Genomic DNA, 27,284 nt, shown 5'->3' with positions numbered 1-27,284 from the left:
GCAGTACAGTAAACAAGGGGTTAAAGCAGGCAGTGTTGTGTTGCTTTCTCACTGCCTGTTTTAACCCTGTGGATCCCCAGAAGAATGCAGTTGCGGGCTCTTGCAGAGTAGCCCTATTTACTTGAATGGGGTGCGATTGACAGGCAGTAGCAACCACCAAAAGCAACAAGATGCTTAATTCCTGCTGCAGCATGTGTTCACTGTTGGCTGCTGCCTCAGTAGCTAAAGCAGTGACACCTCCCCCACCTGCTCACTCGCTATCTGCCGGTTGTTCTAGGTGGCGGGCAGTGGCTCCTGTGTCCTCTCCTCCATCACGGCGGCCTGTGTCTTGCGTCTCCTTCCCTCATAGGCATCCAATAGGATTGCCTGTCCTTTCAGCCAATCGGGTGATGGGTCTAAAGACTCGCTTTCTGATTGACCAGGAGGAGGATCAGTGTTACAATAGAGAATGTTCATTTTCTATTGTAACACACCTGGGTGGGCTCGGTTCGCAGTGATCTGCATCCCGAGTCCACCCTTTTTTGAATCCTATTCGAGCCTCTGGCTCTAATCAGGCGCTTCAGAAATACCAGACTGGATGTAGGGAACTTTATGTGTGAATGAGCATTAAGGGTGCAGTTGCCAAATGCAACTAAGGGCTCATTCACAAGTGCAGGAGGCACTGCTACTCCTCTAAAAAGCAATCCGAGTTTGTTTGACAGGTGGTGAGGAGGCAATATGTTGCCTCCACACTACCTGATTTAAACTCATGATTGTGGTGCAAAGCATGCATTTATGACAAATTAGTTCGGCAACTAGAGATTTAAATCAGGTGTGAGTAAGCGACACTGTGCCCGATGATCCTTGACTTCTCCCATGTCTTTCAGGTAGATCTCTACCTCTTTAAGGTTACCTACCCCTGATCTAGGTTAATGAGTGTCAGTGATATCATTAGCATCATACTTGTCAGAGAGCTGCATTTTATTCAGAATAAAAACACAGCCTTCCATAGGGAGCGCACAGAAAACAATGATTTTTCTGTGTGCTCTATTCGTGCTTCTACTTAGCTGTCAGATGCGGGACAGCGTTGCTAAACACTTCAACATCTCTGAAGTTCTTCCACACCGCTCCGCAGCTCTCTGCATCAGCCTGTGTTTTACACACCACAGCTGTGACATTCCTTTTAAGTTGGGGGAAATGCTTTGCACCATCACCCAAAGTCTGCCCAGCATGATCATTACCTGCAGAGAAAAACAGACTGTTTTTCTCTGCGGATAGTGTGAACCTGGTCTTTAAGTGACACTAAAGCTTTAAATGCTTTGTTTCAATAATAACAAACATGTTATACTTGCCTGCCCTGTGTAATGGTTTTGCACAGAGCAGTTCCCCCACAGGGGGACCCCCCCCGTTGGCACGCCTGTCTCCTCCTTCCTTGCTGAGTGCCACCAGAGCAAGCAGCTAGTGTGTTCTCGCTCCCGAGCCACCTCTGTGTCTATAAGACACACACCATGGAATTCATTGTAAAGGCAAAGCTAGCTGAAGCCTAAAATTTTCTTTTGATGATATATATTTTTTTTCTACTATTTTTTATTTTTTTTTCCTCTGACGTCAGGAGCAATCCATTAACATAGATCATCAAATGAAAGATCAGTTTGTCCTGAAATATACAAGGTATAATTCACACGGTTCAAACGAGTTGCAATGATATGGGCATACTCATGCCAAAGTTTCAAACCAGGGTTCAGTCATTAAGGTTTGTTATGTAATTCGGGGTTAAAAATTATGAGAAGTAGTAAGTATTATTTTTTAAAAACCCAGCTTTGTGGGGGGGGGTTACATGACAATATCTTGAACAAGTCCATTTATCTAGTGGGTCTCTAGGCGAAGCCAGAAGTTTGTGCATTTTTGTGTTATACAGTACTGTTACATAGTTTTATAGTTAGTCTGGCTGAAAAAAAAACACAAGTCCTTCTAGTTCAACCAATAAAAGGGGAAACAAATGTAGAAAACAAAACAAAAAATAAACATTGGTCAATTGAGATCCATTTTAGAGAACAATTTTTACAGTGCTTGACTAATAAACGATTTATATGTTATCTTGGTTTTTGTTTGTATTGTAACCAACTAATCCTGCTAAAACAGTTAATTCCATTTTTCAGTTTGATTTGTGAAGGGTGTTTTATTTATGAATGTCTTGAAAATAACTAACCAATGGATTGTTAAATTTACACGATCCCCCATTATGGTTTTATTCTGCAGGTCACCTATGCTTTGTAACCATGTGTATTCAATGTCATTTTATACACATTTCCTCTACATTTTATTTCTATTCTGTTTCTTGTTCTATGTATGCAATTTATTTATTTTTTTAAGTCTGGTTTGAAAAAAATATTTTTAAGTACAGTTTTTTTCATTCTTTCCTGTATAGTCTGAAATTGTTATCTTCATTGTCACAGCAGGTTGCTTCTAATCTTTAACCACTTGCCGCCCGCCCTATAACAAATAGCAATGGCAAAGTGGTTGCATAATCCTGACCGGACGTCATATGACGTGATCAGGATTATGAGCCGCTGCGTGCCCCCGGGGGCGCGCATCACGGTGATCGTTGTTGCGGGGTGTCAGTCTGACACCCGGCAACTACGATCTCGGTAAAGAGTCTCCAACGGAGACTCTTTACCACGTGATCAGCCGTGTCCAATCACGGCTGATCACAGTGTAAATAGGACAAGCCGGTGATCGGCTTTTCCTCACTCGCGTCTGCCTGCTCCTCTGACAGGGGGGGTGTGTGCTGATCGATTATCAGCACAGCCCCCCCCCCCCGAGGATGCCCATACTGGACCACCAGGGACGCCACCAGACCACCAGGGATACCCAGGACAAGGTATGCCACCCTCGACCATCAGGGATTCCAATCAGTGCCCATAATGGATGCCAATCAGTGCCCACAATGGGCATCACTGATTGGCATGCATTATTGATTGGCACTGATTGGCATCCATTAGTACAATATATTATAATACAATGCCGCCTATCAGTTCCCATCTGTGCCGCCTATCAGTGCCCATCCATGCCCACCTGTGCCGCCTACCCATGCCCACCTGTGCCACCTATCCATGCCCATCCATGCCAGCTATCAGTGCCAATTTGTGCCACCTATCTGCCACCCATCAGTGCCGCCTATCAGTGCCACTTCATTGGTGCCACCTCATCGCTGCCCATCAGTGCCGCCTTATCATTGCCCATCAGTGTAACCCCATCAGTGCCCATCAGTGAAGGAGAAAACGTACTTATCTGCAAAGATTTGAAACTGAAACAAAAAAAAAACATTTTTTTTTTCAAAATTTTCGGTATTTTTTTATTTGTTTAGCAAAAAATAAAAACCGCAGAGGTAATCAAATACCACCAAAAGAAAGCTCTATTTGTGGGAAAAAAATGATAAAAATTTCATTTGGGTACAGTGTAGTATGACCGCGCAATTGTCATTCAAAGTGCGACAGCGCTGAAAGCTCAAAATTGGTCTGGGCAGGAAGGTGTTTAAGTGCCCAGTATTGAAGTGGTTAATATTTACTATTTCATTGTAAAGGGTGTTTTGTGTTTTAATGGTAAACATTTTCCATTTTTATTACTCTGCAGAAAATAAACAATTCTGACAAAATCAAAGTCCGAGACTTGCAGATAGTCAACAGGTGAGATTATTTTACTGCATTTGTTTTGATTCCATTGATTACAAAGGCATTCTTCATTCAGCAGCATTTTATATTTGTGTCAGTAGACAGAAATGGTTACATTTCTTGATTATTCCCTGCAGAATTACTGCAGTGTGTGGTTTTGTCTAAAATATTAACATATTTTTTGTGGTGGTTTGCCACTACATAACATGCTCACGAAGTCTTAAAACGGAGTTCCACCCAAAAGTGGAAGCTCTGTTTATCTGACTCTCCCCCCCCCCCCCCCCCCCCCCACACACACACACACACACATTTGGCACCTTTCGGGGCGGGGGGGTAGGCGGTTTTTGGGAGACTGCGCCGCGACAACCTCGGCCTCTTTCCTCCACTGCTGGGCCAGTTAGGGAACTTTTGGCTTCACTGCCAGTTTCCCTTACCACAAATGGCGGCGGCAGCACCCAAGATCGATGGACAGGCAAGTGTCTTAATATTAAAAGTCAGCAGCTACAATATTTGTAGTTGCTGACTTAACATTTTTTGGTGGGTGGGCGGGAACGCCTCTTTAAGTTGGGGTACACACGGGGCGAAGATCGTCCATAAACAGTCGGTTCTGCAAGTAAACGGTCGGTTCAGTCCATTTATACAGCTCTTCGTCCAACGAACCAGCTCCTGTCAAACGAGCATGCTGGAAAACCAGCATCTGATTAGCTAATGGCTGCGCGCGCTGATCACTGTGTTCTGGAGGGGGGGCAGTCCCCTTGTCAGAATACAATTGCTCAGTTGGGAGATTGCTGCTCTAACATCAGATGTGTAAGTACCCATTGGCTTTAAAAGAAAAAAAACATACAGTATGTACCCTGCATTACGCTGGCCATACTGTTTACTGATAGATTATTATTTTTTTTTAGCCTGAAGGCGGATTCCTCCATCCATGCTATACAGCACAAATGGACAAATCTCCTTCTGCAGCTATTGTACTCTGACAGCTACCAGGCACAACTGTCAGAATAACCATACAGTGGCTGATACAGCTGCTGTCCAGTTGCTGATTGTTCCGCCCGGTACCTTTTCATTTTTTTAATTAAGGACTTTGGGCTGGGGGAGGTGGACAGGACCACCCACAAACAAAACTTTGTCATGGGTATGGCCAGCTTTAGATGGGGGAAGTTATCCACCCTAGAGCAATTAGCCTGTCAGTGTGTAATGTCAGATGGACCCAGAAGAGTGAAAGAATGTGCCAACATGCAGAGATGTTTGTACAAGTTTGTTTATAAATAAGTACCATTGAAGACTTTCATTATCGCTGACAATGGAGTGATAACCATCTTGGTTTGTGCAAGAAAAGCTCAGAATTTGGAGCTTTCTGTTTACAGGACATTAAAGTGGTTGTAATTCCCATTCATGAAATTTTGACCTAAGCGCATATATCTGTATCTCTCCCCAAAGCTCTGAGTGCCATTTCTCTCTGGTGCTCTGTTCCTCTTATCAGCTTGAGTCATTTCTGACAAGTTCTCTGACATGAGATAACAGTAGCTGAAAATTTGTGTCGAGGAGGCAGTTTAGAGGAAGTTTAGCAAGGAGCTTGTCTTTTCAGACTAAACCTCTGCATGTTCCTGTGTGCAGTGGGGGGGGGTGTCCCTTTCGTCCAATTACCTCACACACAGTGTAAGTCCAGACTCCCCACCCACCCCAATGTGATGCTGAAAGAGGAAGAAAGATTTCTAACATGACCTACACTTTCCAAAGAGTGTAGAAAGCTAAAGATCACAGATATACTAGTAAAACTTATGTAGGAGGATTTGTTTCAATTCTCTGTGTATCATCTGAGGCTGTGCACTTCACTGGGTATATGTGAGGTTTTACAACTACGTTAATGGCCAAGTGTAGGTCTGTGTTTTATGTAGTAGCAAAGAATAGACTTGAAGTAAATATGTTTTCTCTTATATTCACCGACCGACACAGCTCCTCTCATAACCATTGGGTTGTTATGCCCTATTACTAGGAGATACTAGGCAATAGTTGTAATACAACACTCAGAATTCGTAGTTCTGCCCAGGGGTGGTCCCTTGGGCAACAACCCTCCACCCTGCCATGCAGTCATCAGTTTTATTTTGCCTAGTGAAGGGGAAGGACCTAGGAACCCTGCAGGTCCATCGGCCCGTGCTTTTTTTTCTGTAGAAGCATGATTTTTTTTTGCGCAAGATGATAGATCCGGTGATCTGCTATCAACAGCCGGCTGGGTGACCGGCTCGATACCCTTATCCTTGTAGTCTCCCCAGTCCGGCCATCGAGCGTGTGCAGGCCGCAGCTACACGCTAGGCAGGCCATGACGAAACCTCAGCTCCAGAGGTGGTCAGTGAGCTTTTATGCTCCGGGGCATACATATGACCGGGCTACTGATGTCTGCATCACAGTATGCTGGGCCAGCAGCCACCCTATACTGATCAGTGAGTGGGTCTGTGATGGAATATCTCCCAGCTCTTCAGGACTGGTAAGTACAGCTCTCCCTGCTTCTGCGGGGCTGAGCAGCTGGGTATTCTCTGGGAGGTCGATCCCTCACCTCACTCTCTTCTCTCCCCTGTCCCTATCTACCCCCCCCCCCCCCCGGGGGGATGATGCATGTAGCTGCTGAGCGGCTCCGCTTTTGAAGGCGAGTCCTGGGACTCATGGTAGCCTCCTTCCAGGCAGTACCTTATGCCCAATTCCACACCAGAGTCCTGCAGAAGGAGATTTTGACAAAATGGGACAAATCTCAGTTGTCCTACCTATGAAGTGGACAGTGATCACAACGGACGCGTGGAGTGATGGGGGTTCATTTCGGCTCAGGGCCTCTGGTCAACGGAAGAATCCAAGTTGCTGATCAATCTGCTCGAATTGAGAGTGATCAGACTGTGCCTCTCCACATGGTCGATGAGAATTCAGGGGTGTCCACTCAGGATCTAGACAACGGCAGAGCTGTGGCATACGTCAATCACCAAGGGGAAACAAGAAGCTCAGCCGCCGCACGGGAGGTTGCTCACATACTTCGGTGGGCAGAGCGACACGTACCTGCCCTGTCGGCCATTTACATCCCGGGAGTGGAAAACTGGCAGGCGGACTATCTGAGTCGCCAGATGCTGGACCCAGGAGAATGGGCGTTGCATCCGGAGATATTCAGGTTACTGTGCCTGAGGTGGGGCACACCAGACAGGGATCTTCTGGCCTCCCGTCTCAATCGGAAGGTGCCAAGATTCGTGTCCAGGACAAGAGATCCGTGGGCAGACGTGTCAGACGCGCTGGTGGCTCCGTGGGATCAGTACCAGCTGATCTACGCCTTTCCTCCACTGAAACTGTTACCATGTCTGCTTCGCAGAGTGGAAGCCGAGGGGATCCCAGTAATCCTGGTTGCCCCAGATTGGCCTTGGCGTCCTTGGTACGCAGACCTAGTGCGTCTGGTGGCAGATGCTCCCTGCCAACTGCCGTTGCGAGAGGACCTTCTGTCTCAAGGTCCGATTCTCCATCCTACTTTACCATGGCTGGCTTTAACGGCATGGCTATTGAGAGCCAGGTGTTGAGGAACCAGGGTCTGTCTGACTCGGTGATCCCAATTATGTTGAGAGCATGGAAATCTTCTTCTCGTAAGATATACCATCGTACCTGGAAGGCCTACATCTCCATGCGTGAGGAGAAAGGATGGCATCTGCGCTCCTTTTCTATATCCAGGATCCTGCCGTTTCTTCAGCAAGGAGTAGACCAGAAATTGGCGTTAAGCACCATTAAGGGGCAAATTTCAGCCTTGGCTGTCTTTTTTCAGCTGGCGTCTCACTCACTAGTGAGTACCTTTTGTTCAGCGGGTACGAAATGTAGTCCCTCTGGCGCATCCACCGTTGCCCCCATGGGATTTGAACCTGGTGTTATCAGCGCTTCAAAAAACGTAGTTTGAAAATATCAGAGATTCCCCTGTTGACTCTTTCCCAGAAAGTGGTCTTTCTAGTGGCCATCACATCAGCCAGGAATGTTTCGGAACTAGCAGCCTTGTCTTGCAAGTCGTCCTATCTGGTTATCCACAAGGATAAGGTGGTATTGCGTCCGCAACCTCCTTTTCTACAGAAAGTGGCCTTGGCTTTCCAGATCAATTAGGGCAATGTATTACCATCTCTGTGTCCTAAGCCGAAGAACCCTAAGGAGGTGGCCCTTCACGCTCTGGACGTGGTTCGGGCTCTGAATGTGTATTTGTCTGCCACTGCTCCCTTTCAGAGTCAGACTCACTGTTTGTTTCGGTGGCTGGTCCCAAGAAAGGCATGGCGGTCTCGTCGGCCACCATTTTTAGGTGGATCAGAGAGATTGTAGTACAAGCCTACGCCTTGAAGGGGCAGGTGCCCCCCTTTTCTGGTCACAGCCGACTCCACAAGGGCAATCTGAACGTCTTGGGCCTTCCGACACCAATCGTCTGTTGCTCAGGTGTGTAAAGCGGCGACCTGGTCGTCTGTCCACATGTTTACCAAGTTCTACATGCCTGTTTTGGCCGCAAAGTTTTGCAGGCGGCCGTATAGTTGCAATTGAATATGCAATATATTTCCCTTTTTCCTGGTTTTTCGATAAAAATGCAGTACCGTTAAGTTAACCACTACAATACAGGGAACTTTCACCCCCCTCCTTCCCAGCCTAATTTTTAGCTTTCAGCGCTCTCGCACTCAATGACAATTGTACGGTCATGCTACACTGTACCCAAATTAAATTTTTATCATTTTTTTCACACAAATAGAGCTTTCTTTTGGTGGTATTTATTCAGGTCTCCGTTTTTTGTTTTTTTGCGATATAAGCGAAAAAATAGATCAGAAATTTGGAAAAAAACTATATTTTCTTCTTTCTATTTTAAAACAAATCCAATAAAATTTTGTTATAAATAAGCCAAAATGTATTCTGCTACATGTTTTTGGTAAAAAAAAATAATCCCGTTAAGTGTATAATAATGGGTTTGTGTGATCACGGACATATGTACGCAAATGATCATGTACAGATGTGTGCAGATAATCATTGGGACATGTGATTTTAGTGGGACATATGTGGGGGACATGTGTTTTTATTATTTGGGGACATGTGTGTTTTACACTAGACTGGTGATCAGTGAGTAAAAAGCTGTAAAAAAGCTCATACTCACTGATCACCAGCCGGCTGCAGCGATCTGCTCTCCTCTCCTCAGCGACGACTTCCGTGTGAGGAGAGGAGAGCCGAGCCGTTTGCCTAGCAACCGGATGTTTGCTTATATCACATGAGTGATGTGATTGGACACGGCCGTCATGTGATCAGGAGGGCCAATCATAGAGCCCTCCTGCCGTTCCAAGAAGCGACGTGTCCGGGCGACACAAGCGCATCGGGATTGCGCCGCTGCGCGGGCACACACCCGCGTGAGCCCCCTTCTGCTGAAGGACGTTCCTGAACGTCCATTCAGAAGGAGAGAGCTCCCTCCCAGCTATAATATAAATATATATAGGCCACGTGGGAAGTAGTTAATGCGCTGTTGCTGCACATTCCGCAATTTTTTTGTGCGGTTGTGGGTAGTCACTCCTGTTGAGGTTACCCTGGTTTTGTGGTGGATTTCTCCACGCATTGTTGTTTTTTTGTGGGTAAAGTTTCACTAGTTCCCACTTGCCTTGGTTGGCGACATTTTTATGCTGTTTTCCCACCCCTTGTTTGGCACTGCTTGGGGACGTCCCAATGGTTATGAGAGGAGCTGTGTCGGTCAGTGAATATAAGGGAAAATAGGATTTTTTGTACTTTTGTGTAAAATCCTTTTCTCTGTAATTCACCGACCGACAAAGCACCCGCCCCTCCTTTTTCTCTTTACGCTATAATGCTTGTTGACGTACTGATGACTGAATGGCAGGCTGGAGGATTGTTGCCCAAGGGACCGCCCCCTGGGCGGAACTAAGAGTTCTGAGTGTTGTATTACAACTAATGCTTACTATCTCCTAGTAATAGGGCATAACAAACCAATGGTTATGAGAGGAGCTGTGTCGGTTGGTGAATTACAGAGAAAGGGATTTTACGGTGATTACAAAAAAATCCTATTATTTCCGTGTAAGTTTGCATGACTTAATGTATTGAGCCAAGAAGCACATGATCCTGGTATGTATGGAGCTTAACCACTTCAGCTCCGGACCAATAAACACCTTAAGGACCAGAGGTCTTTTTGCAATTTCGCACTGCGCTGCTTTAACTGGTAATTGCGCGGTCATGCAATATTGCACCCAAACGAAATTTGCGTCCTTTTCTTCCCACAAATAGAGCTTTCTTTTGATGGTATTTGATTGCCTCTGCGATTTTTTTTTTTTTTGCGATATAAATGGAAAAAGAGCGAAAATTTTGAAAAAAAAAGATATTTTCTTCTTTTTGTTATAAGAAAAATCGAATAAACTAAATTTTAGTCATACATTAAGACAAAATTTATTCAGCCACATGTCTTTAGTAAAAAAATGTCAATAAGCGTATATTTTTTGGTTTGCGCAAAAGTTATAGCGTCTACAAACTAGAGTACATTTTCTGGAATTTACACAGCTTTTAATTTATGACTGCCGATCTCATTTCTTGAGGTGCTAAAATGGCAGGGCAGTACAAATCCCCCCCAAATGACCCCATTTTGGAAAGTAGACACCCCAAGGAAATTGCTGATGGGTATGTTGAGCCCATTGAATATTTATTTTTTTTGTCCTAAGGGATTGAATAATGACAAAAAAAAAAAAAAAAATTTTTTTTACAAAAAGTTGTCACTAAATGATATATTGCTCACACATGCCATGGTTATATGTGGAATTGCACCCCAAAATATATTCCGCTACTTCTCCCGAGTATGGGGATACCACGTGTGTGGGACTTTTTGGGAGTCTAGTCGCGCACGGCACCCCGAAAACCAATCACCACCTTCAGGATTTCTAAGGGTGCAAATTTTTGATTTAACTCCTCACTACCTATCACAGTTTCGAAGGCCATAAAATGCCAAAATAGCACAAAACCCCCCAAAATGACCCCATTTTGGAAAGTAGACACCCCAAGCTATTTACTGAGAGGCATGTTGAGTCCATGGAATATTTTATATTTTGCCACAAGTTGCGGGAATATTACAAACTTTTTTTTTTTTGCACCAAGTTGTCACTAAATGATATATTGCTCACACATGCTATGGGCATATGTGAAATGACACCCCAAAATACATTCTGCTGCTTCTCCCGAGTACGGGGATACCACATGTGTGGGACTTTTTGGGAGTCTAGTCGCGCACGGCACCCCGAAAACCAATCACCACCTTCAGGATTTCTAAGGGTGCAAATTTTTGATTTAACTCCTCACTACCTATCACAGTTTCGAAGGCCATAAAATGCCAAAATAGCACAAAACCCCCCCAAATGACCCCATTTTTGAAAGTAGACACCCCAAGCTATTTACTGAGAGGCATGTTGAGTCCATGGAATATTTTATATTTTGCCAAAAGTTGCGGGAATATTACAAACTTTTTTTTTTTTGCACAAAGTTGTCACTAAATGATATATTGCTCACACATGCTATGGGCAGAAGTCAAATTACACCCCAAAATAAATTCTGCTGCTTCTCCCGAGTACGGGGATACCACATGTGGGGGACTTTTTGGGAGCCTAGCCACGTACGGGACCCCGAAAACCAAGCACTGCCTTCCGGATTTGAATATAAAATGCTATAAAAAACAAACTAACCAGAGTCACCCGTAACACTTATACGGTGATCAGTGGTGAAAGGGTTAACTAGGGGCAATCAGGGGGTTCAAATTTTTATTAGGTAGTATATGGGGGTCCCTGGCGCTATATAAAAACCTGACGGGGAACCTAAATAACTAACTGGCTAACCAGCGTCACCAGTGACACTTATACTGTGATCGCTGGTGAAAGGGGGTGAAAGGGTTAACTAGCAGCAATCAGGGGGTTAAAACCATTATTGGGTAGTATATCGGGGTACCTAGCGCTATAAAAACCTGGCGGTGAACCTAAAAAAATAACTAGCTACCTAGCGACACTAGCGACACTGATGCAGCGTTCAGAAAAATGATCGCTTAGTGACACTGGCAAAAGGGGGTGAAAGGGTTAACTAGCGGAAATCAGGGGGTTAAAACCATTATTGGGTAGTATATCGGGGTACCTAGCGCTATAAAAACCTGGCGGTGAACCTAAAAAAATAACTAGCTACCTAGCGACTGTAGCGACACTAATGCAGCGATCAGAAAAACGATCGCTTAGTGACACTGGCAAAAGGGGGTGAAAGGGTTAACTAGCGGCAATCAGGGGGTTAAAACCATTATTGGGTAGTATATCGGGGTACCTAGCGATATAAAAACCTGGCGGTGAACCTAAAAAAATAACTAGCTACCTAGCGACACATGCAGCGATCAGAAAAATGATCGCTTAGTGACACTGGCAAAAGGGGGTGAAAGGGTTAACTCTAGGGGCAATCAGGGGGTTAAATCTTTATTGGGGGGTGATAGGGGGCTACCCTGGACCTAACACTAACTGTCCTGACAGTTTTTACTGTCACAACTGACACTGAATGCATTGATCAGTAAAGAAATGATGAATGCAATCAGTGACACTGTGACTGGGGGGGGATCGGGGGGGGTTTGTGTGCCTGTGTGTACCTACATGTCAGTGTAGTGTTGGTGCACACTTACTTTTACTCTTCTCCTCGTAGTCCGGTCAAAAAGACCGCCCCGAGGAGAATGACATCACTTCCTCCTTCCTGTGTAAACAATACACAGGGGAGGAAGCTTCTCATTGGCCAGGAGCGATCCAGAGGGGGTGGCCAAAAACCAACGGCCATCCCCTCATCACGGAGCGCTCCTGGACCGAATCGGACCGCCGTAAACAGCGGGAGGGGGTCCGATCGGACCCCCCACCCGCTGGAAGGCAATCACGTAGATGTACGTGATTGTGCCTGCCTGTGCCATTGTGCTGACGTACAATGGCAATACGGCGGTCCTTAAGTGGTTAAAACAGAACTTCAGGCAGATATAAAAGATACACAGTAATGCAGTTCTCATTAATAAATAATCACATGTATTTTTCAAACCTGACCAAAGCATCTGGATTTGACTTCCTTTCTTTAAAATTGAGATTTTAGCCCCCTAACATCTCTGCATAAAACTAGAAGAAAGGGAGGTGTTCAGGCGGGTGTTGTGACTTATTTTGAATAGGCTACTAAGTGGAAGACATTGAGGTGCATGCAGCACTTGTATCTTTTTCTAACTGTACTTTGGTCAGTGAGGACAGACCTTTAACAATGCAGGTAACCCGGTGGTGGAGAGACTGAGTTGTATGGAGACCTAGAGAGGAGCATTATGATATTGTGCATGGTATTAATTTAAAGCTGCAAATGAGTAAAGGAGGTTTTAGAATAATTCATAAGATTTTTAAGGGTGATTTAAAGGTTATTTAAATCAAAGAGTGCTATAAAGACTGATTCCATTGGAAATGAAAAGAACAGAATTAGCTATTTTTTTAAAATTTAACCACAAATTAGCTACACAAATACAGTATGTGATGAGTTTAGGGCCAATGAAGTGTGTGCCATTCCATGAAAAAAATGGAATAATGAAATAGTGCTTTGTTATAGGGAGGCAGTTGCTCATATGAAGGAAGGAGAGGAAGAGAAGACAAAATGCTACAGTGCTCTTATATGGACAGAAAAAAACATCAAAAAAGAAGATCTTGACCTTCTAGATAATGTTAAGGTTTGTGCCTTTTTGTTTCTGTGGATTAATAAAGAATATTCCTGTGGAACAAGTCTTTTACATTTCACTACATGTGCTACTCTAGTGTGTCTTGAGCTTCCATACTGGCCTGAATTGCAGCTGATTACTGTATTCAGGCAAAATCTTAGCTGAGGACGGCCCTGCCAACACCACCGGGGTCAACAAAGTTCTATTGAGAATTTGATGAAGCCAGGCGGTTAAAAAATAACCCGAACAGTGCAGTCATTCTTCATTTATTTTGACAGACAAGGGTGTCGGCTATCAGAAAAAATTATCTGGCAGCAGCCGATTAATCCATCCATGCTGTTGCCCTTAAATGGGGAGGAAGCTATGTCTTGTTTAAGTCACTGGGAAGACAACGGATTGACCAAGCATCCATTGAAGGGCCTTCATAATTTTCTGGGCTCAAAAATTTTACTTTTATTAGACTTTTATTCCTCTCTAGTTTGAACATTTCTGATAACTGTTCTTGTATAATTTCTTTGGGAGTCTTCTATAAAAATAACCAAATGGGACCGGAGAAAATGTACATCGTATTGTTAATAATTGTATATTATAGATTATCATATCAATACATATTTTTCTAGTCATAAACAACTAATCAACTAGTTAAAGTCAATTTGTAAAATTTTTTTAAAATAACAAGCATGTTATGCTTACCTGCTCTGTGCAGTGGTATTGCACAGAGTGGCTCCAGTCCTCCTCTTCTGGGGTTCCCGGCGACGATCTTGGCTCCTCCTCCTCCTCTTCTTCTTAGGGACTACCATAGCCAGCTGCTGGCTATGGGGAGAGCGTAGTTTGCTCACTCCTGACCTGTATGTCTATGTAGTTGCTCTCCATAGACTTACATTTGCTGCTGCTTGAGCGCTGTGTAAAGAGGAAAAGAGGGGACAATAGATGCAGCCCTGCACAGTGCTGATCTCTTCTCCCCTCTCTTCCCCTTCACACAGAGGAATGGGGGGGGGGGGGCACAGAGAAAAGGAAAAAAATTTTTACCTTAATGCAAACTATGCATTAAGCTAAAAAACATTTTTAGGTTTAGTAACACTTTAAAGTTGCTTTTATTCCTCCGATTTATACTTCCTACAGTTGGTAATAATACCATACCCTGTATTGACTGGGACTTTTCATAGCTGTGACATCAGCTCACTGATATTTACTGTATATATTTATAGATTGTGGTCATTCATGCGGTAATCTTTATGGATGTTATTGATTTAATTTTATCATAAACGATGTACTTTTATAACTTATGGCGTTCTGTTTTTAGTAATAAACCTGCAAAGAATGACCTCATGTATAAAGTTACTACTGTATAAGGTAAACCTTAAAGTGATTGTAAGGGTCAGTATTTTTTTTTTTTTTTTAAGAACAAACATATACTTAGCTCCACTGTGCAGCTTGTTTTGCACAGCGTGGCCCCGAACATCTTTTTCTGGGGTCCCCCGGCGGCTTTCACGGTTACTCTCCACATAAGATAACCCCCTAGGAGAAGCGCTCTCCCAGGGGGGTTAACTTCCGGGCATGCTCCCGAGTCCAGCATTCGGCGTCCATACCCGCTGATTGACCCCCGGTGCCCACATCATGGATTGACAGCAGCGGGTTCCAATGGCTGCGCTGCTATCGATCTATCCAATCAAGAGCCAAGAACCCGGGGCAGAGAGACAGAGCGTCCCCGCCGGATATAGTTCCGGGGCTCAGGTAAGTAAAACGGGGGGAGCCAGTCACTGCCAGGTGTTTTTTCACCTTAATGCATAGGATACATTAAGGTGAAAAAACACATAGTTTTACAACCCCTTTTAAAGTGGATGTAAACCCACTCTCATCCTTTCTAAACTACTGCCATATTGGTTATCTATAAGGATATACATGCCTCCTGCATGTATCCTTACATGTCCGTCTGTTATAAGACCTAAAAAAACTGCATATTCTGTGGATGGATCTGTTGTCCGGAGCTCGGTGGGTGGAGTTGTGATGTCAGTAGACTCCCCGCCCACCTCTACACTCCCCTTGTAGATATGCATTTTCTTCTGTGTATTTCTTACACTGAACTTCTGCTATGATCACTAACATCCAGTCAAAACCCAGAAAGGTCAACACATGACTTCAGCATGTCCAATCATGTTGAGTTGTGGAGCAGCCAATCCTGGGAGAGCTGGAGAAGAGAGGAGGAGGGGATCTGAAGTACACAGAATTACATAGCTCATACATGCGCCTGAGAGAGACCATCACCTGTCACTCACAGCAGGGGGGGAAAACTGACTCCTATTTCTCTGTCTGTCCATTTTATCTCACTGAAAAAAGATAAGAGGATTGCTCAGAGGTAGATTAACGCTTTGTGGCAAGACTGGGCACAGATTACATGAAATCCTATACTGTACAAGGTGCAAGCCTTAATTAAAAGAAAAAAAAATTGGGTTTACATCCACTTTAATTTAGCCCATGAAGAGGAAATGGATATAGGAGATAAAATATATACATTTTATTGAAATATTTTCCTTTTTATAGATACATCTGTGTGATATATAAGTCTTAAAAATAGGTGTGGTAATGAAAGGCCAAATTTATATACTGTATGTTCAGCAGAAATTCCCTACATTGACAACTATAAAGTGTTGCAGTGGAGGATAAAATGTCAATGGACAATGGGCTCCTCCTTGCTGGGTATAAGGGACTCCACCAAACATATTAAATGAAATGGTCTCACAGGCTGTAATGTATTTTGCATATATAGTGAGTGGGCTTCATTTATGAACGTATCACAGAAAATTGATAATCTGAGTTATATGGTATGGCATACCAGAAAATCTGAGTTTTATGGTATGGCATCTAAAGCAGCAAATTGTATTTTCTTATTTTTACAGTACAGGGCACAGGCTTATGAAATCCTAACCTTGGGATATATGCTGTCACCTTCAGCTGACAACAATAGCAAAGAAAGTTGTTAGGACAGCTGATATAGCCCCTCATCCAACCACCACCAGCAGTCCTGGGTTTCTTAGGTCTAAGAAAATCCTTAGGTCTAAGAAAATTGTGTCCAAAATAAATATTTAAACATGAGTAGCGTTTATATATTCTGAAAGTCTTTCAAACTTGATACACAGTCTACTTTTGACAAAATAGGCAGCCAAAATGTCAAAAAGATGAAGGAAAATCTGCTCCAAAAGAGAAGAATTCAGGGTAAATTGTAATTAATTACTCCAGACGATTAACCATCACCACGATGCTTGAATGACAATCCTCCAAAATAAATTTGCTTACCAGATCTTACTGGATTTATTGCATATCTCTGGGTATGTTGTTATCAGCAAGCCTCTGCAAATCTTCATCCAAAATTAGTGGGAAGATGTTCGGATGTCAGGTGGCTTAAAATCAGCAATCGCTGCATCTTTCCATCTATATATTGCTTGTGACAAGAAAATAAGGGTGCACATAGCGTAATCCGATTTTCCAAAAGGTATGTTTATTAAATAAACCCTCATAGATGTACACTTACAATAAAAACATTAATTAAAAGCATAAGTAAAATTATACTTTTGAAGTCGCTCCCTCTGACGAAAGCAATGAGGAAACTGGTCAGGGCCTGATTACGCAGCAACCCATGCCATTGAGTCAAGCTGTTGGCTCTCCAGTTTACCTTACCCGGGATCATAGCTGTAGCAGTGAAGACGTACATTAGGAGGCAGTGACTTCACAAGTATAATTTTACTTATGCTTTTAACTTATGTTTTTATTGTAAGTGTACATCTATGAGGGTTTATTTAATAAAGATACCTTTTGTAAGATTGAATTACGCTATGTGCACCTTTATTTTCTTGCTTGTGACGAGCAATATATAGATGGAAAGATGCAGTGATTGCTGATTTTAGCCACCTGACATCCACACACCTTCTCACTAATATTGGATGAAGATTCACAGAGGCTTGCTGATAACATACCCAGAGATATGCAATAAATCCAGTAATATCTGGTAAGTAAATTTCTTTTGGGGGATTGTCATTCAAGCATTGTGGTGATGGTTAATCGTCTGGAGTAATTAATTACAATTTACCCTGAATACTTCTCTTTTGAAGCAGATTTTCCTTCATCTTTTTCACATTTTGGCTGTCTATTTGTCAAAAGTGGACTGTGTATCAAGTTTGAAAGACTTTCAGAATATATAACTGCTATTCGTGTTTAAATATTTATTTTGGACACATTTTGTTATACTGTTTTTTTATTATAGTAGCAGCTTGGTTGATATTGTATCTTTACCATGAGCGCTGAGGGAGAGATATCTATAGTTGTTTGATTATTTCAAAATTTTTGTCAGTGTCCTTAGGTTGTGGATGATCGCTCTCTCCTGAGAGCAGGTTTCTGGCCTGTATTTCCAAATGTAATGGAAAATTGAAGACTGCTTGGCAGCTTCTGGGTTAGTCACCCCTTGGCAGCACCTACTTAGCTTGCTTTAAGTCTATGATCTACCAGAACACCCAGCTCTTTCTTGACCATTGAGTCCCCACAGCTGTACTCCTAGAAATAGACAATGTATTCATGTTTTTAACCCTCAAGTGATTAACTTTATATTTATCAACATTAAACGTCATTTGCTACCTAGCTGCATGATTAAACAGTTTATTAAGGTCTGCTTGTAAGTTGGAGACATCCTGGAAGGATGTTCTTCCACTACACAGCTTGGTGTCATCTGCAAACACAGAAATGGTACTTTTAACCCAAACTCTATCATTCATAAATAGGTGTAAAGCGTAAAGGTTTTAATATTGAACTTTGGTGTGTATACACTTCTGAGGCTGAAGGTTGTAGACATGTTCTGAGTGGGTCCAATTGTACTTGATTAGAATTGGCCTGGTCTGTAATTGTATTGCTGCAACAAGGGGAAATTTTGGCATCAAGTATGTGTATTTACATGTCTATTTTTTGCCTGTAGTCGTCGTTCTTCCGATTGGCAGTAGACAAGCCTCTATCCAATGACCAGGATATCTCTGACCTGGTGGCTGACCAGCCTTGAGTGGGAATTGAGGAAGTCATATCTCCTATTGACCTGTACAGTTCTCACAACAGATGCCTGCCTGTTGAGCTAGGGAAGTGTCCTAGGAATGGAAACGGTTCAATGGACATGGTCATCAAGGAAGTCCAGATTTCCAATTGATATTCTCAAACTAAGGGCTATTTGCCTATCCCTGCTGAGTTGTTCCAACTAGCTTCAGGGGCTATCATTGAGGATTCAAAAAGACAACACCATAGACATGGCTTCTATCAAGTGTCAGGGCAGCACCAAAAGCCGTACAACCCTTCGAGAAGTGGCCCTAATTAAGCCTAGGCACATTTGAGTCTTGTCCACATTCCTGTAAAAGTCATTTGCCATATTGGCTTTGTCAGCTATCAGCCACTAGATGTGCTTGGAATGGTTTCTTCACCCTGAGGTTTTCAGAGACATCTCACTGCTGGGGGACAACATATTTAGATCTGTTGGCATCACAATTCAACAACAAATTGGATAGACTGTGTCCAGGATCAGGGTCCAAAGGCCTTTGCAGTGGACACACCTGTGACCCTGTGGGATTAGTTCCAATTTATATGTGCCTTTCCTCTGCTATAGATTCTTCCTTAACTGCATTGCAGGAACAAGATGGAAGGCATATTCCAGTGATTTTGGTGGCACCAAAGTGGCCCAGAAGGACTCAATACATTCTCTGATTCCTGAAAGACATTACATGTACACTACCAGACCATTCAGACCTGCTGCCATTTGGACTGGTCTAGCATCTTACCACTCCTAAGGTAGTTTTCTCATGGCTATCACATCAGTTAGGCAGGTCTCAGAACTGGTGGCCTTATTCTGTTAAGAACCTTTCCTTGTTCTTCATAAAAACACAAGGTAGTTTTGAGGCCCCAGGCCTCTTCCTTTTTTTTTTTTTTTTTTTTCTTCGTAAGGTGTGTTTCTCCCTCCACCTTCACCAGGACATTGTTCTGCCTTCTTTGTCCTGCTCTGAATCGCCTCGAACAGAATTCAGTGCACTGTTTAGATGCATTGCGCACAGTGTGAGTCTATCTCTCAGCTACTATGTTCATACAAACTTTAGATTCTCTGTTTCTCCTGCCTGCAGGCATATCTAGGCGGTTAAGGCAGGTTATTATAAAAGTTATTATAAAAGCTTATGTCTTGAGGGATACAGTGCTTCCTTTCCCTGGTAAGACTCACTCAACTTGTTCAGTCAGTGCCTCTTGGATTTTTCAGCATGAGGCGTCTAGGAATTGCAAGGCCATCGCCTGGTCCTCTGTTCTCACATTTGTGAATTTCAGGCAAATGTTTAGGCCTCTGCTTCCACTGACTTTGGCCGTAAGGTGCTTCAAGCCACTCTTTGAGCTGGTAACCAGATTCCTTTGTTTTTAGGCCTGTTGGAATAGTTTACTGTTTTGATGTTTGCCCACCCCTTATTTGTATTGCTTGGGGATGCTTAATGGTTAAGATTTAAAGTAGCCTGCGTCCTGTAGTGTATGATTTGAGAAATATGTTTCAAATGAGCTTTAATAAAATTTATAATTAACTATAAAATAATTCCAGCTTTCCTGTAAAATCCTTTTCTTGGAGTACAATGCGGGAAACCCCAGCTGGCGGTCGCTACAGCACCCAGTACTATAAGAGCTTATTCCAAGAACGTGTGCGATGGGAATATTGACTGTAAACCCCAGCCCCAGTCTCCTCACCCGAAGGTGGGTTTATATAACCCATGGTCAAGATTAAAAGGAACTTGTGTCCTGTACTGTACTCCAAGAAAAGGATTTTACAGGTAAGTCAAAAATCCTTATTTCCTTTCCTTTTATATGCTGCAAAAAGAGGTGTCCATTATTCTCATGGGCATGGACCATAAAATTTGTTCTTGGATAGAAGACTGGTTACAGGGGTGCGTCCAAAGGGTGACAATAAATAGTGTGTACTCAGACTAGAGTGGTAAGTGGGATACCCGAAGGCTCTGTCCTGGAACCAATTCTGTTTATGAATGAATTAAATTATATAGAGGTTTGCATAAATGGCTCAATCTCAGTGTTTGCTGACAATACAAAGCTAAGTAGGGCAATAACTTCACAGCAGGATGTGGAAACTTTACAAGAAGACCTCAATAAAATAAAGGGGGGGGGGGGTAACCACATGGCAAAGAAGGTTAATGATGCAAAGTGTAAAATGTAAAGTAATGCACTTTGGGGCTAAAAATATGAACGATAGTTAATCACTAGGGGGAGAACCTCCTGGGGGAGTCCAGGACGTAAAAAGATCTGAGGGGTCCTAGTAGATGACAGACTCATTAATGGCATGCAATGCCAAGCTGCAGCAAGCAAAGCTATCAGAATATTAACATGCATTAAAAAAGGGGATTTACTCGAGGTAAAACTCTAGTTCGACCATATCTGGAGTATGCTGTCCTGTCCAGTTCTGGTCACCAATCCTCAGGATGGATGTGATGGAACTAGATAGAGTCCAGAGAAGGGCAACAAAGTTAATGAGGGGACTGGAGGACCTCTGTTGCGAGAAAAGACTACAAACACTAAACTTAGTCTCCCTGTAGAAAAGATGCCTGAGAGGGAATATGATGGTGAAAAACAAATATCTAAATCTTTAGCTTAGGGAATAAACTATTTAGTCTCAGGGAGTGTAAGTAGACACGGAGCCACACAATGAAATTCGAGGAGAAGCGGTTTAATCTTAAACTGCGTAGGGGGTTTTTCACTGTCGAGGTGATAAAGATGTGGAACTCCCTTCCATAATCTGTGCGGTCAGTGGGAGGTATTGATAGTTTAAAAAAAAAAAAAAACTCTTGGATGGGAATCTTAGAGAACACTGTATACATGAATATATGAAAAGATTTTTGACATAAACACACAGCCACACAGGTTGAACTGGATGGACAAGTGTCTTTATTCAACCTTACCAACTATATAACTATACATCTCCTTTCACAAAAACACTTCGCTCTCATATAAATCAGTATTAAATGTATCTAATGTAATTGCTAATATCTATAAGTAAAAGAAAAAGAGCCTTGGATGTAGATGCCGTCAGACTCTGCCTACACCATATAATTGCACAAAAAATACACATTTGATGTTCAATAAAGATTTATTGGGAGCTGTAAATCAGTTATTTGATATTTTATAATCTAATTTTATAGTGTTACTAAACCCAAAACCGTAAAATCAGTTTGTATATGCAGTAAAACATGCTTGTTATACTCACTGTGGGACCTAAGGGGTCAATCATCTGCATTATGTAAAAAGGCTGTTTGATCCTGACTTCTCTGATCCTCTCCTTCCACTGTCCTCAATCCATCTCCCGATAAGGCAGAGCCTTTGGAGTCACTCTGCACATGCTCAGTTTGGCGTGTTAGTTTTTTTTTCCCCCTTGAGAGGGTGCATGTGACCGGCGCAGGGCCAATCAGCACTGTCCAGACAGGAGGGTCAAGGGTCCTGCAGCCTCTTAGGACAGTCAGAGGAAAATGAAAACTCATCCTACACACTTTAAATAGACACTGATAGAAGTCACAAGACTGCAATATACTGCTGATGCGAAGAGGTATTTATATTTATTAAAATAATTTAATTTTCATGTTCTGTGTACTGTGACCAGATATAGTGAATCCAGAGTCCTGGATTTAGTAACACTTTAATTGCTCTTCTGAAACAATTTTTTGTCATGTGATTGGCACAGCACCAATCAGGGCTGGCCAGACAGACATACTACACAGAGCATACATCAGCAGAGTAGTAGAAGCCCCTCCCAAAGTTCTCTCCCTGCGGATTCCAAAGAGCAGGGGAGTATTATGTGACCACTCAACAGCGCTACAGGAACAAGTTACTTTGAGGATTTAAGAAAAACAACATACAGTACCATACAATTAACACTTCTCTGTTTAGTATCACTTTAACTGTTATTCAGATTTAAATCTACGCTATAGAGTAAATCCTTAGGTCCAAAAAGCAGCATATTTACTCTGAATAAAAGAACATTTCTTTCAGGAGTTGAAGATTGTGCAGAAGACTCCTCTTCGCGTTCTTCACCGGCGGCCATTGGCTTCAAGAATACGATTAATTCATACCATGACTACGGAATATGTAGATGAGCACCATTTCCGATTATATTTAAAGACACAGGCAGGAACGTATCCTTTTTCAGTTCCCTTAAAATGACTTTGCTTTACTGTAATTTTTGATAGAAATAATTTTTTTTTTAACAGGATAAAAAAAAAACTGTACTTAATTAAAAAGTATAAATACATATCAGAGTTGCTGATGCATACATTATATGCATCCTCTCTGCAGTTTGTTATTCTGGAGCTTCCTGCCCTTGTAGTCCTCTAAGACTGAGACATTTAGAGGCTTGTGGCTAAAGAGACATTCTTTGTCATACAGTATATGATCCTAGGAAGAAAGTGAGAGATTGCTGATATTACATATCACATCAGGAACTCTATTATATAATATTACATATCACATACCCAACATATCACTCTTTTATCTGATATTATGTATCACATAACCAACGTACTATATGATATTATGTATCAAATAAAAATATCAACTGCGTTGATTGTCTTTCTCCAAGCATTGATGAAACAAGGCACTGTAAACCAGTAGAAACACAGATGATACTTCCATACACCTCGGTTACTATTCAAAATTGTATAGGCATTATACATATATTTTCATTGTTTTTTTGTTTTTTTTCTTGTATGGTTTCCTTTAGTTGCTGAGAGCAAATTAACTAAAGATTCACAAACTTGCTTTTCTGGTTCAATAATTTAATTGCAAACATTTCAGAAAACTTTCAGTAATACAAAGAAAGCCCCTAGTCCACCCAACGCAGGAGCTTTGACTTCACAAACTTGCTTTTACAACTGAATCTGTAGGCCAGGGGTCTGTGACCCCAGAAGCATATACACACAACTGGCTACTTTATTAGGTACACCTTGCTGATACCGGGTTGAACCCCCTTTTGCCTTCAGAACTGCCTTCATTCCTCGTGGCATAGATTTAACAAGGTGTTGAAATCACCATGACAGGGGGGTGCAGTGCATCTGGAAAGTATTCACATTGCTTCACTTTTTCCACGTGTTGTTATGTTACAGCCTTATTCCAAAATGTATTAAATGTATTATTTCCCTCGAAATTATACAAACAATTCCCCATAATGAAAATGTGTAAGAAGTTTGTTTGAAATCTTAGCAAAAAAATGAAAAAAGATCACATGTACATAAGTATTCACAGCCTTTGCGCAATACTTTGTTGAAGCACCTTTGGCACCAATTACAGCCTCAAGTATTTTTGAGTATGATGCTACAAGCTTGGCACACCTATATTTGGTCAGTCTCTCCTGTTCTTCTTTTCAAGACCTCTCAAGCTCCATCAGGTTGGATGGGGTGCGTTCGTGCACAGCCATTTCCAGATCTCTTCATAGATGTTCAATCGGGTTCAAGTCTGGGCTCTGCCTGGACCATTCAAGGACATTCACAGAGTTGTCCCGTAGCCACTCCTTTATTATTTTGGGCGTGCGCTTAGACCCCTTTCACACTGGGACGGTGCGGGCGTCGACGGTTAAGCCGCACTATTTTTAGTGCCGCTTTACCGACGTTTTAGCATCGGTATTCGGTCGCTAGCGGGGTGGTTTTAACCCCCACTAGTGGCCGAAAAAGGGTTAAAACCGTCCGCAAAGCGCCACTGCAGCGGTGCTTTGCCGGCGGTATAGCCATGCTGCCTCATTGATTTCAATGGGTAGGAGCGGTATACACACTGCTCCTTCACCGCTCCAAAGATGCTTCTAGCAGGACTTTTTTTTACTATCCTGCCAGTGCACTGCTCCAGTGTGAAAGCCCTCTGGCTATTTTTAGCATTGTAGTGCCTGAAAAACGCCTCAGTGTGAAAGGGGCCATAAGGTCCTTCTCCTGTTGGAAGATGAACCTTTGCCCCAGTCTGAGGTCCAGAGCACTCTGGAGCAGGTTTTCATCAAGGATGTGTCTGTACATTGCTTCATTCATCTTTCCATCAATCCTAACTAGTCTCCCAGTTCTTGCTGCTAAAAAAAAACATCCCCTCAGCATGATGTTGCCACCACCATGCTTCACTGTAGGGATGTTATTGGCTAGGTGCCTGGTTTCCTTCAGACATGACTCTTGCCATTCAGGTCAAATAGTTCAATCTTTGTTTCATCAGACCAGAGACTTTTGTTTCTTATGGTCTGAGAGTCCTTCAGATGCCCTTTGGCAAACTCCAGTTGTGCTGTAATGTGCCTTTTACTGAGCAGTGGCTTCTGTCTGGCCACTCTACCATATAGGCATGATTGGTGGAGTGCTGCAGAGATGGTTGTTCTTCTGGAAGGTTCTCCTCTCTCCACAGAGAAACGCTGGAGCTCTGTCAGAGTGACCATTGGGTTCTTGGTCATCTCCCTGACTAAGACCATGCCCCTCGATTGCTCACTCAGTTTGGCTGGGCAGCCTGCTCTAGGAAGAGTCCTGGTGAATCCAAACTTCTTCCATTAATGGATGACGGAGGCCACTTTGCTCATTGGGATCTTCAATGCTCCAGAATTTTCTCTGTACCCATCCCCGGATCTGTGCCTCGATACAATCCTGTTTCGGAGAACAGCATGACACTTCCTTGGACTTTATGACTTGGTTTGTGCTCTGACATGCACTGTTAACTGTGGAACCTTGTATAGACAGATGTGTACCTTTCCAAATTATGCCCCATTAACTGAATTTACCACACATGGACTCCAATCAAGTTGTAGAAACGACTCAAGAATGATCAGTGGAAACATGAAGCACCTGAGCTAATTTTTGAGTGTCATGGCAAAGCAAAGGCTGTGAATACTTCTGTTCAATTGATTTTTTTATTTTTAATAAATTTGCAAAGATTTCAAACAAACTTTCTTTCACATTGTCATTATGGGGTATTGTTTGTAGAATATTACATTTGGGAAAAAGGTTGTAACATAACAAAATGTGGAAAAAGTGAAGCACTGTGAATACTTTTCGGATGCACTGTAGCATCACGTAGTTGCTGCAGATTTGTTGGCTGCACATCCATGATGCGAATCTCCCCTTCCACCACATCCCAAAGGTGCTCTGTTAGATTGAGATCTGGTGACTGTGGAGGCCATTGGAGTACAGTGAACTCCTTGTCCTGTTCAAGAAACCAGTGGTGAGATGATTTAAGCTTGATGTGTTGTGTGTTTTAGAGATGGTATCCTGCATACCTTGGTTGTAACAAGTGCTTATTTGAGTTACTGTTGCCTTTCTATCATCTCGAACCAGTCTGTCCATTTTCCTCTGACATCAACAAGGTATTTTTGTCCACACAACTGCCGCTCACTGGATATTTTCTCTTTTTCGGGCTATTCTCTGTAAACCCTAGAGATGGTTGTGTGTGAAAATCCCAGTAGAGCAGCATTTTTTGAAATACTCAGATCTGCCTGTCTGGCACCAACAACCATGCCACGTTCAAAGTCACTTAAATCCCTATTCTTGCCCATTCTGATGCTCGGTTTGAACTTCAGCAAGTTGTCTTCATCACATCTAGATGCCTAAATGCATTGAGTTGCTGCCATGTGATTGGCTGATTAGCAATTTGTGTTATCAAGCAATTGAACAGGTGTACCTAATAAAGTGGCCGTGAGTATAATGATCACCCAAGTCTTTCTTTGGATGCCTCTCCCTTTCCTTTGTTCCTTCCCATAATTCATAGTGCTAGTAATCGTACACTAAACAGAAAAAAAAAAATGTGTGCAGGTTGTCTAAGCAGCATTACAAAGGAGTCAACACAGACTGATTTGTACAGTACACAGCCCTGGCAGCCTTCCAGGCAAATGAGTAGTGTGTTATGTGAAAGCTGAGAAGGGACATCGTCAAATGATCAGATGTGTATTTACCCTGAGAAGTCAACAGAGTGCACATTTCAGGTAGCCATGCTTTTCATATACTTGCTGTTTAGTTGTCAGGGGACGGTAGATAAGGTTCCATGTTTACATAGTAGCGTCTTTTCGCACTTGTGGTGCCGTTCATTGTCAATAGGAAAGCAGACCCTGAGTTGCACATTTAAAGAGGGATTCCATCAAAAAAAAAAATATTAAAAGCCAGCAGCTATAAATACTACAGCTGCTGACTTTTAATAAATGGACACTCACCTGTCCCGGGTTCCAGCGATGCCGGCAGTCGAGGCCGATCGATCGCTCGGCTCTCGGCTGCTGCCGTCACCATTCTAGGTGAGGGAATCAGGAAGTGAAGCGAATCGGCTTCACTTCCCGGTTCCCTACTGCGCATGCGCGAGTCACGCAGCGCAATAGGAATTGTCCGCGCTGTCACTGGGACCCGTGTGTGTCCCAGCAGACAGCGCGGCAGGACAGGAAATGACAGACTCCCACGGGAGTCTATGCCCGGAAGTGGGTGTAAATACCTGTCTTTTGAAAGGTATCTCCACCCCCCCCCCCCCTCCCCTGTAAGGTGCCAATTGTGACACCGGAGGGGGGGAAGGTTCCGATCAGCGGAAGTTCCACTTTAGGGTGGAACCCCGCTTTAACACACAAAATTGAGGCTGGGTTCACGCCTCTGCAAATTGGATGTGGGTTTCACCGCATCCAATACGCATGACAGGAGATTGTGACTGGCTCTCTACGGAGCCAGTTCACATATCTTCGTTGCGGCTGCGGAGTGGCTTGCACAGGAACACTGTGTGTCTTTGACTCTGTTTCAGGGTCAAATTCAGGCAAAAATGTGGCCCTGATTTGTCCCTGAACTGGAGAACAGGGACGCACCAGACCCCTGCTGTGAGCCCCATACGTTGGAGGTGGGAACCCAGACTAATGTGTAAAAAGGTGCATAATCTACATTGCCAGCATT

At 43.0% G+C, this 27,284-nt stretch overlaps 1 protein-coding gene across 1 annotated transcript in view; it reads left to right on the top strand.

Moving 5' to 3' along the window:
* The window catches only part of PUS10 (pseudouridine synthase 10), a 105,906-nt gene that overhangs the window by 54,785 nt on the left and 23,837 nt on the right, over positions 1-27,284 (top strand). Inside the window, exons 14-16 of the mRNA XM_077486061.1 lie at positions 3,613-3,665; positions 13,260-13,377; positions 22,411-22,553. Of these exons, the coding sequence (XP_077342187.1) occupies positions 3,613-3,665; positions 13,260-13,377; positions 22,411-22,553 (314 nt within the window). The remainder of the gene's footprint in view (positions 1-3,612; positions 3,666-13,259; positions 13,378-22,410; positions 22,554-27,284) is intronic.

The sequence above is a fragment of the Lithobates pipiens genome, unplaced genomic scaffold (assembly GCF_037356315.1).
Source record: "Lithobates pipiens isolate NorthernLeopardFrog02 unplaced genomic scaffold, aLitPip1_a1.2 Scaffold_18, whole genome shotgun sequence".
NCBI classification, from domain to species: domain Eukaryota; kingdom Metazoa; phylum Chordata; class Amphibia; order Anura; family Ranidae; genus Lithobates; species Lithobates pipiens.
This window is presented reverse-complemented; position numbering and strand designations above follow the sequence as displayed.